Source organism: Hyla sarda, chromosome 1 (genome assembly GCF_029499605.1).
Source record: "Hyla sarda isolate aHylSar1 chromosome 1, aHylSar1.hap1, whole genome shotgun sequence".
Lineage (NCBI taxonomy): Eukaryota > Metazoa > Chordata > Amphibia > Anura > Hylidae > Hyla > Hyla sarda.
In genome coordinates, this window is record NC_079189.1 from 48329381 (window position 1) to 48343381 (window position 14001).

Consider the following 14001-nt stretch of genomic DNA (forward strand, 5'->3'; position numbering starts at 1 on the left):
GAAGGCGGAGACCAGAAAACCACTGGAAAAAGGAAAAAAAAAAACTGTTTGGTGCAGAAGATCGGAGCACTTGATTGCCGGCAGACCTGACAGGAGGAACCTCAAGAGTCCTTAGTGTCCGCCAGGAAACAAAAGCCCTTGCACATGGTATAGCATTTAGTGGTAGGGGAGAACAGGCACTGAATATATCCCCGGCAGTTTCCAAGGGATTGTGAAATCCCTGGCAACAACCCGCCACGTCGGTTTGTGGACGTTCCCTGACAGTGAGAACCCTGCAGAAAATAGGGGTACCAGAGGTATTACGCAAATGATGTAATTCGTCTATAAAACAAATGACAGACCAAGGCTGCATTGCAACTGGTTGCTGCAAGGGAAATTAAGAGCGTAATACAATTATTGGCCACAAGAGGGCGCCAAACGCCACCAAATGTTCTTAGAGACCAGGCATAAGTGTGTGTGTGTGTGTGTGTATGTATGTATGTGTATGTATATATATATATATATATATATATATATATATATATATATATATATATATATATATATATATAAAATTATACACATTATAATAAAAATATAATAATATATACACATACACACTATAATAAAAAAAATAATAAAAAAATATATATATATATTTTAGTGTGTATTGTTTATAAATAGGCAGGAGGAAGAGTGGGGAGCCAGGCACACTGTGTTGATGCAGCCCGTGAAGTCCCCAAAGAGAAAATGTGGAACAGTGAGGACCAACACATGCGGGCAGCCCCAGGAGCGGTGATGGCCCAGAGCAGCGCGCTGAAAAGCGCCTGCTAAGCCGCCGTGCAGGTCTGGGGCCAGGGACTAGAGCGGCCAGATAGGAAGAGCTCCTGCAAGGCCTCAGTAAGGGCAACGGTGCCGCACTCACTAAGAAGCACCGCTGACCCCCGCAATGGTGGAGTGGCGGAGCTAGACACTGCCGGAAGCGCAGAAAAGAGAGGCTGCGGTTAAGCACCCGTCGGTCGTAGGGAGGAGCAGAAGAGAAGTGCTGGCGGCTCCTGGCAAAAAAGGGAACCGCCAGAATAGAAACTTGCAGAGAGGCAGTGTTAACCCCCCCACCGCCCAGACTCCCACTCTAATCACCATAAACAGCCCCAGAAGTGGGGCTCTACTCCTTGTTCGGAGGGGGGGAGAAGGGGGTTTGCGGTAAGGGGGGGGGCATACTCACCTCAGTTGCCAGATACTGACCAGGTCTGGGGAGACCAGGTCTGGGGAGCTCCCAGACCTGTGTCTTGCCTCCTACTGACACTAGCTAAAACTGATTACCTCACTTCCAGTGGGCGGGTATAACTTGCCAGGGAGGAGCAGACTTTTTTTCCTAGTGTCAGTGCCTCCTAGTGGCAAGAGCATATACCCATCAGTATAGGTGTCCCCTGAGAAAAGGTAATGCCTATCCTGCTTCCTAGACAACCCCTTTACATTTGGAGGAAGGGGTGTCATCCCCGCCTCGCAATCACCTTTTGGAGTTAATTTGGAAACCAGTATTATCTTTCTGGTAAATTGAGTGGTGACTGGGTCCCAGAATCACATCATTTGGTGGAAATGTTAAAATTCTGTTCTTTCTTTTTATTTTTGTAGGGTCAAAGAAAACGTAAGGGAACAGAGGTGGGCAAGTCAAGATCATCACAGAGACGGAGGAGAAGTGCAAGTACAACCAGCTCAATGGCAACAGTGGCTGAACCCATTGAACTTGAGGAAAGCGGTTCGTACATCTTGCAAATTTTGCCTTTCTTAATGCCCGCATTAAAAATACAGGCCCAATGTTATAGAGCAGGAGTTAAGCAAATGTATAGTTTTGTAAGGAAAGTTTCAGGATAATTTGTCATTTATTCATTATAATTCCTGCTCATTCTGAGCTAAGTAGTCATTTGGGCGGTCCTACTGCATGATTGACAGCTCTTTCTAAACACACACTAGTACACTATATCACTAATGAGCAAAATTAAGCAGAGGTTTCACTTACCCCACATATCTATATATAAATCTTAGCTCCTCCTGCTCTAAAACAACACCTCCATACGACCTATTCGGTGTGACAGGTTTCCTTAAAATTTCCTTTAAAAGATATCTCTGGGGATTGGACATGTTACCCATTGTGATCGTAATATTCAAAACTGTAGTGGTCTTTACAGGCTGTTTCACGTCTTTTCTGGAGTATGCTGCAAAGTGTAACCTCTATATTGTGGCATGATATTTAAAGTGTACCTGTCATATCTCAGAAAAAAAGAGTACTTATAAATGTTACTTACTAGGTCATGTCCGTTTTATGTGTCTAGCTTCTGTATTTAGCTCACACATTCCTGTGTTGTGCTGCTCACTCGTTCTGACAACCACTGCTCAGGAAGGGGTGTGTCTGAGGCAAGCACTGGGCCCGCCCTCACTCACCATGCATTCTCCTCATCCAATCACTGCAGGTTGCTCTGTAAACCCACATCTGAAGCCGGACTGGATTATGTTCTGGATGATATGGAGACTTGCAGTAATCTTTTTTTCTAAGAAACAATTTAGGTATATTAGAAAGGTTAATGTGTTGCCAAGTTCTACAACATATAAAAAGTTTTTGGGGAAGATTTTTCAAAGTCTGTGCAGAGGATAAGTTGCCAAACAACAACCAGATACTAGGAAAATCTGCTTAAGGTATCAACAGAAGGTGGAGAAACACTGACAGCCTTAAAGGGGTACTCCGGCGCTAAGACATCTTATCCCTTATCCAAAGGATAGGGGATGAGATGCCTGATCGCGGGGGTCCCGACGCTGGGGACCCCCGTGATCTTCCACGCCGCACCCCGTTAGAATCAGCCCCCGGAGCGTGCTCGCTCCGGTCTGAGTACTAGTGATCACGGGGACGGAGCATAGTGACGTCTCGGCTCCGCCCCGTGTGCCATCATGCTCCGCCCCCTCAATGCAAGCCTATGGAGGGGGCGTGACGCCCCCTCCATAGGCTTGCATTGAGGGGGCGGAGCCGTGACGTCACTGTGCTCCGTCCCCGGGATCGCTAGTAATCAGACCCGGAGCGAGCACGCTCCGGGGGCTGATTCTAACGTGGAAGATCACGGGAGTCCCCAGCGGCGGGACCCCTTAGATCAGGCTTCTTATCCCCTATCCTTTTGGATAAGGGATAAAATGTCTTTGCGCCGGAGTACCCCTTTAAAGAGTCACTGTCATTTGAGATTTCACATTTTGTGCAGACATGTCAAAAGTTTAGATTGCAGCAGTATGATCACAAGTTCTAATCCTGTGAAGTGCACAGCAGCGCTCTTCACTACCTGGTCAGCTGCTACATCCAACCTTTTCACTCCTTACAGTGAAAGGGTCTGGTTTGAATGACAGCTGGGGAGTGTGTTGCTCGCTACTGCACTCTTCTCCTTGCTGTAACTCTCGATCACAGTGGGTCTCAGGACTGACTCCCGTCCCGATCTAAACTCTTGGTATGTCTGGACAACATGGCAAAAATGCATACAAATGACAACCACACTTGTTGAAAGACATGTTAAAAGTTTTTATCGGTCGAGGTCTCGTTGAGATCAGCAAGATTGACAAGCAGTGCTCCATGCTAAGAGCAGAGAGGAGGTGGAGAGAGGAGGGGTGTGCCGCTGCGGGAGTTGGCCGGCTTATCCGACTGTGGCCCGGCATCAGAATAAAGTAAGAATTTTCCTTTACAGACCGCGGCGAATGTGAGTAAAAGCACCCGCATTTACTGCACATTCTTCTCTATGCAATGGTAACAGCACCTCCCTACCTGTACTGTGGTGACATTTGCGCTTTAAAGGGGTATTCCAGGAAAACCTATATATATATATTTTTTTTTTTTTAGATCAATTGACTCCAGAAAGTTAAACAGATTTGTAAATGACTTCTATTTAAAAATCTGAATCCTTCCAGTAGTTACCAGCTGCTGAAGTTGAGTTTGGTATTTTCTGTCTGAAAACAGTGCTCTCTGCTTACACCTCTGCTTGTCTCAGGAACTGTCCAGAGTAGGAGCAAATCCCCAATGCAAACCTCTAATGCTTCGGATAGTTCCTGAGACAAGCAGAGGTGTCAGCAGAGAGCTCGGTTGTCAGAAAGAAAAGAACAACTCAACTTCAGCAGCTGATAAGTACTGGAAGGATTAAGATTTTTTTAATAGAAGTACAGTGACCCCTCGAGCTACGATGGCCCCGACATACGATAATTTCAACATGCGATGGCCTCTCAGAGGCCATCGCATGTTGAAGGCAGCATCAACATACGATGCTTTTGTATGTCGGGGCCATCGCATAAACGGCTATCCGGCAGCGCAGACTGCTCCAGCTGCCACCGGATAGCCGTTTACGGTGCCCCGTGTGGTTCGCTGACGATCACTTACCTGTCATCGGGGCTCCGGCGCGTCCTCTTCGGGATCCCCTGCATCGTCGGCGCTCTCCATCGACGTCATCACGTTGTGCGCACACCGTCCCTTCATCCAATAGGAGCGGTGTGCGTAGCGACGTGATGGCGGCGACGGAGAGCGCGGATGCCGGGGAAGCAGAGGCCTTACCGGAGCGTCGAGGACACCTCAGGGACGTGGCGACAGCGATGGGCGGCGACATCTAGGGCAGCGGTGACGGTCCGGAGCGGCGGGGACAGGTGAGTACAACCTCCAATACCAGTGGTCTACAACCTGCGGACCCCCAGATGTTGCAAAACTACAACACCCAGCATGCCCGGACAGCCAACGGCTGTCCGGGCATGCTGGGTGTTGTAGTTTTGCAACATCTGGAGGTCCGCAGGTTGTAGACCACTGTCCTATACTTTACATTGCACGGATCCCTCAACATACGATGGTTTCAACAAACGATGGTCCATTTGGACCGGATTACCATCAAATGTTGAGGGACCACTGTAATTTACAAATCTGTTTCTTTCCGGAGCCAGTTGATATAAAAGAAAAAAGAAAAAAATTCCCCGGAATACACCTTTAACTTTTAAAATGACAAATCTATATCTGGAATTATCTGTGATTTTGTCCGGCATATCTGCTGTTTGGTATGAATGACGTTTCAGCTACGGTTCCTGACAACCAAAATATCCAACCTGAGATGAGTTTTTATTAGGCAATGGCCAGCTTTATTTTCAAATGACTTTTGTAGTATTTTATGTTTTTATATGTGATTACTTGGGATCTTTGGCTTTACACAAGGTCATATCTCTGTTTCTGGACAGGAGAGGAAGTTGTCGATCTGACATGTGAATCGCTTGAGCCAGTGGTTGTCGACTTAACGCACAATGACTCAGTGGTTGTAAGTACATTGTTACTCACAGATACTCTATAGGGATTGGCCTCCATGGCGGTTAGAACACTGTTGGGCAACAGCAGATTGTAAGGTCAAACGTTATGAACGCTAACAGCATGTAAACCTGCAACTCATGCATGTATGTACTTCCCTACTCAAAATGTACGACTTATGTAACCATATTTTTTTATTTTTTCTTTAAATTTATCTTGTGAACACTGGACCAGATTGTTGAAGGTGAGTAGATTTCCTTTCACATATTATCTTAACAAAAAAAAAAAAATAATAAAAAAAAAAAAAAATTATATATATATATATAAATTTTATTTTTTATTTTTTTTACTCTCTAAAAGCTTTAGAAATAATGGTTCCATATATTTTCATGCAATCTCTCTATTCTAGAACACCTAGGTGGGAGAAGGAGAAACAATACCCGCTCTACCACCCAAGCAGCCAGCTGTATTTTAAGCAGTGATGATGAGGACGCAAGAGACAATGACCCAATAGTGAGCAGAAGATCCAGGGACCCCCCACCTACAAGCCATAATAGCCCAAGGTATAATCTGCTGATGTAGTTGAAGTCCCCCATAGACCATTAGACATATATCTGCCCAATCTGCTCATTCCTTCAGGATGTGGCAACGAACTGTTGTTTAGTGATAGTAAAGGGAGAGAAATATTGGCCATGTCAAATTTTATCTGCAGGAAAGTTGAATAGCTTTGTAAATGTGATACTAATCCTGTATGGCTAGAAATGGAGTTAAAGTGTTAATGTCATTTGAGTAAACTCTTGACATGGTGTCCTGAAAAAAGTTTAGATTGCATCGGGTCTCACTCCTGTATTTGTGAAGTGCAGTGACCTACTATTACATACAATACATAAAATATAAACCTAGGGGGAGATATGGTAAGGCAAGGAGGAAGTAGAGATGACTGGGCAAGGACTGAAAGACAGGAGTAAGTGATATACTTTAAAGGGGTACTCTGCCCTTAGACATTTAATCCCCTATCCAAAGGAAAGGGGATAAGATGTCTGATCGTGGGGGTCCAGCAGCTTGGGACCCTCGTGATCTCTCCTGTAGCACCCCCATTTCTCAGCTGCACAGAGTGAGGATCCCTCTGTGGCTGATGACAGGCGATGTAGGGGACTGAGTATTGTGACTTTACGCCCCCCCCCCCCCCCATGCAAGTCTATGCATTGAGGGGGCGGAGTGTGACGTCACGAGAGGGCGAAGCCGTGACGTCATGTTACTTCGTCCCCTGCATCGCCTGTCACCAGCCACAGAGCGATCCTCGCTCTGAAGCGGAGAAGCGGGGGTGCTGCAGGAGAGATCGCGGGGGTCCCCTCTGCTGGGATCAGACATCTTATCACCCATTCTTTCTAAGGGCGGAGTACCCCTTTAAGCTGGGTACTTCCATAGTCTTATACAATACAGGAATATGGGTGCACTACTGTGGTAGATGTATACAGTGACATTGGCTATCCCTCAACACTGATGTTAAAATAAAGACTTGCGCCAGTGTATCCTTATATTAAGGACACACCAGAGCCCGCACACCAACGCCAAGGTTTCTCAGATGGCACGGGACCTAACGCTAACCTACTTGTGACACATCCACACCGTCTATCTGGTGTAGGATTCTATTGTGACACTTGTTCTATTGTGGCAATTGTATGCATTTTTATGCTGGGGATCACCCCTAGCAACGGACTACAAGGATTTGGGGTTGAGCACCTCCAGCCTTTTGAGACCACGTTTTTTGTTGTTACTTCCATAGTCTTACTGCAAGTGGTAAAACTTTTAGGTTTCTTAAATCTTTTTTTGTACACAAGTGGATAATGTTATGGAAAAAGGGAAAACGTTCCAAAGAGAAGCAGCATAGGAGAAGCCTTGGATACTAGAGTGGGGGGTGGTTACCACAGATGAGAAAAGTCATTTTTTAGCTAGTTTTGTTACTTGCTGTCCATCTTAAACTATGTAAAATGAATATTTATATCAATTTAGTTACCTGTTTAATACTTGTCTCTACAGAACGTCTGGGAGTGTCAGCTGTCCGATCTGCATGGATGGCTACTCAGAGGTGAGTGCTTGTAAATATACGGTTGTCTCTCTCAAAAACTGACCTTTTAGATGTGACTGAAATCATGACTAACTTCCTTTGCGTCACAAACTAACAGATCTTGAATTTTATAGCTAAACAAATTCTTAACCCCTTGGCACCAGGCACCATAAATGTACAGTGTTGTCTTTATGTACCGTATTTTCCGGCATATAAGTTAAAGTTGAGTTTGGGATATACTCGCCGTATAAGACTACCCCTCTAGGTACTACCCACATTAGGTTGTCAGCATAGTTCCCCATCCCCACATTAGGTTGTCAGCATAGTTCCCCCCCCCCCCCCCCACATTAGGTTGGCAGTATAGTTCCCCCACACATTAGGTCGGCACATGCATTACACTGATTGCCAGCACTGTTCAATGCTATCTGCGCTTGATTGCTCAGGCTAGGAGCAATCAAATGCCGATCGGACAGCGTGAAGCCAGGTAGGGAGCCTCCCGCTGTTCCCTCAGCTGTTTGGGATTTCCCCGCGGCGGTCCCTAACATCTCCGCTGAGCATATTCTCGCCATGATCAACTTTGATCGCAGCGTCTAAAGGGTTAATACCGGACATCAGCCCGATCGGCTAAGTCCGGTTTTAGCAACCGGGACCCAGCAGATACGAAGCTTCATAGATCAGGAGCCAGCCATGGACGTAAATATACGTCCGTAGTCGTTAAGGGGTTAAAATACGAATTTGTAAATTAGTGCACTCAGGATGTTCCTTAGCCCTGAGGTGCACTGGTTATCCTTCCCAGTCAATCCCTGATTCACGCCCTCCAATGAATATTGATATACTCCCTCTTCTGCTGGTAGCTGCTATGTGCTGAGATGCCAAACATGCACGCTCAGTTCTCCAGCATGGCATGCCCTGTCTATCCTGTGCAGCGCTCAGCATATAAAGTATAAATATTCATTGGGTGTGTGTATCAGGGACCAGCCAGCAAGATGGACCAAGGGGCACCAAGGGGCTAGGGAATGCCTGGAGTGCACCAGTGCTCCAAGGTAATGAGGGTATGTGTAGCCTTTGGAATGCATTGTAGGGAATATTAATTTAACTTTTTTTTGTTTTGTTTTGTTTTGTTTTTCTTATTTGCTGAAATAAAAAACATGTTCTTTCCCTATAATTACACTGACCCGCACAATAAATTAAACATATCAACATGACCTGTAAAAGAGCATTTGACGGCGATATCACCAACACTAAACTGTAAACACAGGTTTATAGTGCGGGTGATACTGATTAAAGCGCGGTTTACCTGGGCCAAATATATGCAGCTATTACTGGGATGGAAATGTTCTCATTTTCGCAATGGAGATGGGCTTTGGGTCCTTCAGCAATGTTGTTCCTGTTCCCTTCGGCCATATAACCCCACTTAACAGTTTATTTTTCCACACTAAATAATAGATGTGTACTAGAGGTTATAATGCTGGAGCAACAGCTATCTTAAATTTCGGCCACTATTATGTGATCCAAAGTGCTATAAAATAATGTAAATTTATTCTCAAAAAAAGTTATCACTGATACTAGCTTTTCTAGTACAGTGGTCCCTCAATTTACAATATTGATTGGTTCCAAGATGATCATTGTATGTTGAGAACATAACTCTATGGAAACCTGGTAATTGGTTCTGAAGCCCCAAAATGTCATCCAAAAATACGAAAAAGTGAGGATTAAACTAAAATAAGTAGATAACTAATATACAGGATGGGCCATTTATATGGATACACCTTAATAAAATGGGAATGGTTGGTGATATTAACTTCCTGTTTGTGGCACATTAGTATATGTGAGGGGGGAAACTTTTTCAAGATGGGTGGTGACCATGGCGGCCATTTAGAATTTTCAATAGGAAGAGGGTCATGTGACACATGAAACTTATTGGGAATTTCACAAGAAAAACAATGATGTGCTTGGTTTTAACGTAACTATTCTTTCATGAGTTATTTACAAGTTTCTGACCATTTATAAAATGTGTTCAATGTGCTGCCCATTGTGTTGGATTGTCAATGCAACCCTCTTCTCCCACTCTTCACACACTGATAGCAACACCGCAGGAGAAATGCTAGCACAGGCTTCCAGTATCCATAGTTTCAGGTGCTGCACATCTCGTATCTTCACAGCATAGACAATTTCCTTCAGATGACCCCAAAGATAAAAGTCTAAGGGGGTCAGATCAGGAGACCTTGGGGGCCATTCAACTGGCCCACGATGACCAATCCACTTTCCAGGAAACTGTTCATCTAGGAATGCTCGGACCTGACACCCATAATGTGGTGGTCACCATCTTGCTGGAAAAACTCTGGGAACGTGCCAGCTTCAGTGCATAAAGAGGGAAACACATCATCATGTAGAAATTTCGCATATCCAGTGGCCTTGAGGTTTCCATTGATGAAGAATGGCCCTACTATCTTTGTACCCCATATACCACACCATACCATCAATTTTTGTGTTCCAACAGTCTTGGAGGGATCTATACAATGTGGGTTAGTGTCAGACCAATAGCGGTGCTTTTGTTTAACTTCACCATTCACATAAAAGTTTGCCTCATCACTGAACAAAATCTTCTGCGTAAACTGAGGGTCCTGTTCCAATTTTTGTTTTGCCCATTCTGCAAATTCAGTGTGCCGATCTGGGTCATCCTCGTTGAGATGCTGCAGTAGCTGGAGTTTGTAAGGCCACTCTCCAGTGACATGCGGCAAGTGCTACGCTGTGGGCTCTTGCTGATTGAAGCTAGGACAGCCACTGATGTTTCTTCATTAGTGACAGGTTTCATGCGTCCACATTTTGGCAAATCCAACACTGATCCAGTTTTACGAAACTTGGCAAGCAGTTTGCTAACTGTAGCATGGGAGATGGGTGGTCTCGTAGGGTGTCTTGCATTGAAATCTGCTGCAATGACCCGGTTACTGCGTTCACCAGACATCAAAAAATTTCGATCCGCTCCTCACGTGTTAACCTCGACAACATGTCAATAGCTGTAAACAAAGAGAAACTTGTAAATAACTCATGGAAGAATAAAGTTAGGTTAAAACCAAGCACATCATTGTTTTTCTTGTGAAATTCCCAATAAGTTTGATGTGTCACATGACCCTCTTCCTATTGAAAATACAAAAATTGTATTCAAAATGGCCGACTTAAAAATGGCCCACCCTGTGGATAAAGTAAGTCCTTACATATAATAGTAAGAAAGAGCTGCAGGGAGCTGTAAATCACTGTCTATGTAGAGGACAGGAGCTTCTTCAGGGTCCTGTACAGTACACACAGGGTCCCAAAAAAGTTAAATGGAGCTGCCCTTACCTGATGTCCAAAGAAGCAGCTAACTGTAGCACAGGTAAAGAGTAGTACAGAACATGTAATACCGCCCTGTACTGTAGGGAGCGCTACCAGACACCAGTCAGTGCATACGCTTCAGTAATACAGGGGTTTTACCAGTGAATGCCCATTCTGACTGGTCAGTTCTTCCAGCCATTGACACATATCACAGATCTGGACTGTCCGTAGCATTGTATGTTGAGTCTGGTTGCAAGTTACAATGGTCCAGAAAAGATAATTGTATGTTGAAACTATTGTCTGTTGAGGGATCACTGTAGGAGTTGCTGCAGGGAAATGTGGTATTATACACTGACCCTGTAATAGAAGTACAGCCTTTGGCTCTCCCTACAATGTCCATATGACCTAATACAGTGTTTCTTAACCAGTGTGCCTCCAGCTGTTGCAAAACTACAACTCCCAGCATGCCCGGACAGCCTTCGGCTGTCCGGGCATGCTAGGAGTTGCAGTTTTGCAACAGCTGGAGGCACACTGGTTGGGAAATACTGCCCTAATAACAAAGGTGGAAGGCTTAGTGGGATAACCTCTATATGGAAAATGTCTTCTGTCCAGAACATACTTTTTACTGAATCCTTATTCTTATGTAAGTCCCCCACCTAACCTCAGTTTGTTCCATCTCTCATAGATAACACAGAGCGGACGTCTCATCGTTTCTACCAAATGTGGTCACATATTCTGCAGTCAGTGCCTCCGAGACGCCCTTAGAAATGTCACATCTTGTCCAACCTGCCGGAAAAAACTGACTCCTAAACAGTATCACCCGATCTACATCTGATCGGTGGTCAGGGCTTTCCTTACGATAATGCACTACCTTATTCAGCTTCTTTTCAGACATCATCAGATAAAAGCAGTGAAGCTGGAGAACAGGACAGAGTTCTTTTGAACTTGTGAGTTTTGGGGGGGGGAGTTATTGGGTGTATGTGGGTGTTATGTGAACAAACTATGCAGTGCCCTCCCATGAAATGAGGGTATTATTGGTCCATGCTGTGACCTCAGCCAAACGTTGGTATCAAAGTGACCGAGCACCAGTTGGATTTCGATCAAGAGTATGGTGAGTGCTAGTGGGATGCACCAAGGCACACGCAACGTTCCCAGTACTGGTGCCCAGCTTGGGGAGCCTCCATTTTCATACCTGTCTGCTCGGTGTATCAGGAGTCACCACTTGGTTATGGGCAGTAACCCTTTCATAGCCAATAAGTCTACTACCAGAGACCTATTTCTTCCTGGAGGTAGATGAAGTGTCACCAAGTAATAGCCATACCGGAAAAAAAATAAAGTTTTTTGTACAGCTCTTAAAGCATTTTAGTTCTTTGAAGTGGATTTGTCAGCTTAAAGGGGTACTCCGATGGAAAACTTATTTTTTTTTTAATCAACTGTTGCCAGAATACCCCTTTAAACAGATTTGTAAATGACTTCTATTAAAAAAATCTTAATCCTTCCAGTACTTATTAGCTGCTGAAAACTACAGAAGAAATTATTTTCTTTTTGGAACACAGAGCTCCCTGCTGACATCACGAGCACAGTGCTCCCTGCTGACATCACGAGCACAGTGCTCCCTGCTGACATCATGACCACAGTGCTCCCTGCTGACATCTTTGTCCATTTTAGGAACTGACCAGAGCAGCATATGTTCGCTATGGGGATTTTCTCCTGCTCTGGACAGTTCTTAAAATGGACAGAGATGTCAGCAGAGAGCACTGTGCTTGTAATGTCAGCAGAGAGCTCTGTGTTCCAAAAAGAAAAGAATTTCTTCCGTAGTATTCAGCAGCTAATAAGTACTGGAAGGATTAAACATTTTTTTAATAGAAGTAATTTACAAATCTCTTTAACTTTCTGGCACCAGTTGATAAAAAAATAAATACATAAAAAAAAAAAAAAAAAATTCCACCAGAGTACCCCTTTTAATGTGCAGCCCCATGTAAGAGCTGTGTCTTACAGCTATAGGTTCATAATCAAACCAGCACAATGAATACAGTGGACTTAGTTATGGGGGTGCTCCCACTTCCCTTCTCTGTATTGACTAACTCAGTGTTTCCCAAGAAGGGTGCCTCCAGCTGTTGCAAAACTACAACTCCCAGCATGCCCGGACAGCCTTCGGCTGTCCGGGCATGCTGGGAGTTGTAGTTTTGCAACAGCTGGAGGCATGCTGCTTGGGAAACACTGGTCTAGCTGCTTTGTATATGTGCAAATGTAGCAGCCTGCCAACCACCAGCTTTAGTTGCTGGGGAGCGCCATTTCATGAAAACTCCAGGGAGTCCGCTGTATTTTTCTATTGTATTAAAGGGAATCTGACAGCCGATTCGCCCGAACTAAACTCAGTACACAGGGTTATAGTGCGGGTGAAAGTGATTACGCGTTCCGAATCCTGCCACCATTGGGCAAAGCCGGTTTTAAGCAATGGAGGTTAATACCACAGGTATCTCCGGAATCTTTTAACCGGACAGCACAATATTTATTACATTTTTTTTTGTGTCATTTTGGCCTTCAGGATTACAGACTTGTACAGTAGCCCTTCCATAGGGCAGCATATTCAGCCTATAGATCCACATCAAATGGTGATCATCAGTAAGTTGTATTAAAAAATGTCACTTTCGCAATTCATATAAAAGATCTACATGTTAATTTTTATGCTATTTAGTTAATATACAGGAATATTAAATATTTATCTTGTTAAACGCCAACTCTTATGTTTATGGAAACAGTTGGCAAATAAAGATTAATTGAATTGGAGAAGGAAAATGTCCCTTCTGAAAGTTAAGCGATGCGTTTTTGTTTTTTTACAATTTTTTTTTTAATGTTTTTCTCTTTCCTGCGTGTCCTTCTGCTCTGTCTCATTCAGAAATCCGTCTCCTGAACAATTAACTTTGACCTTTGTTGCTACTTCATAAGCAACCACTACATTGTTTCTTCATTCTCAGCCAGGCTACCCAGAGGTTGGACAACACTGACTAGGATATTATAGCTAAGCAGTATGCAATAACTTACCTAGATGCAAATACCACTCAAAATACAGATACTATTGTGCCATACTAAAGTATTACTGTCATTTCAAAAACTTTTCACATGCTGTCTAGGCCGTCAGGTCTCAGGACGGAGATCGGGTATTATAATCCGGTGAAGTGCACGTCAGCGTTCTGTCCAACTCGCACCATAGACCAGTGTTTCCCAACCAGGGTGCCTCCAGCCGAAGGCTGTCCTGACATGCTGTGATTTATACACTACTCAAAAAATGAACTAATCGTATCAAATACTTTCGTCTTTACATAGATGAATGCGCTGA

General features: G+C 44.3%; 1 protein-coding gene across 14 annotated transcripts in view; it reads left to right on the forward strand.

Moving 5' to 3' along the window:
• RNF4 (ring finger protein 4) overlaps positions 1 to 12002 on the forward strand; it is a 30445-nt gene extending 18443 nt beyond the window's left edge. For all 14 annotated transcript variants that reach the window (XM_056554971.1, XM_056554972.1, XM_056554973.1 and 11 more), the window contains 6 exons: positions 1615 to 1738; positions 5218 to 5294; positions 5516 to 5525; positions 5691 to 5844; positions 7322 to 7370; positions 11347 to 12002. In XM_056554971.1, coding sequence (XP_056410946.1) covers positions 1615 to 1738; positions 5218 to 5294; positions 5516 to 5525; positions 5691 to 5844; positions 7322 to 7370; positions 11347 to 11496 — 564 coding nt within the window. In that variant the 3' untranslated portion in view covers positions 11497 to 12002. The remainder of the gene's footprint in view (positions 1 to 1614; positions 1739 to 5217; positions 5295 to 5515; positions 5526 to 5690; positions 5845 to 7321; positions 7371 to 11346) is intronic.
• Positions 12003 to 14001: the final 1999 nt, after the last annotated feature.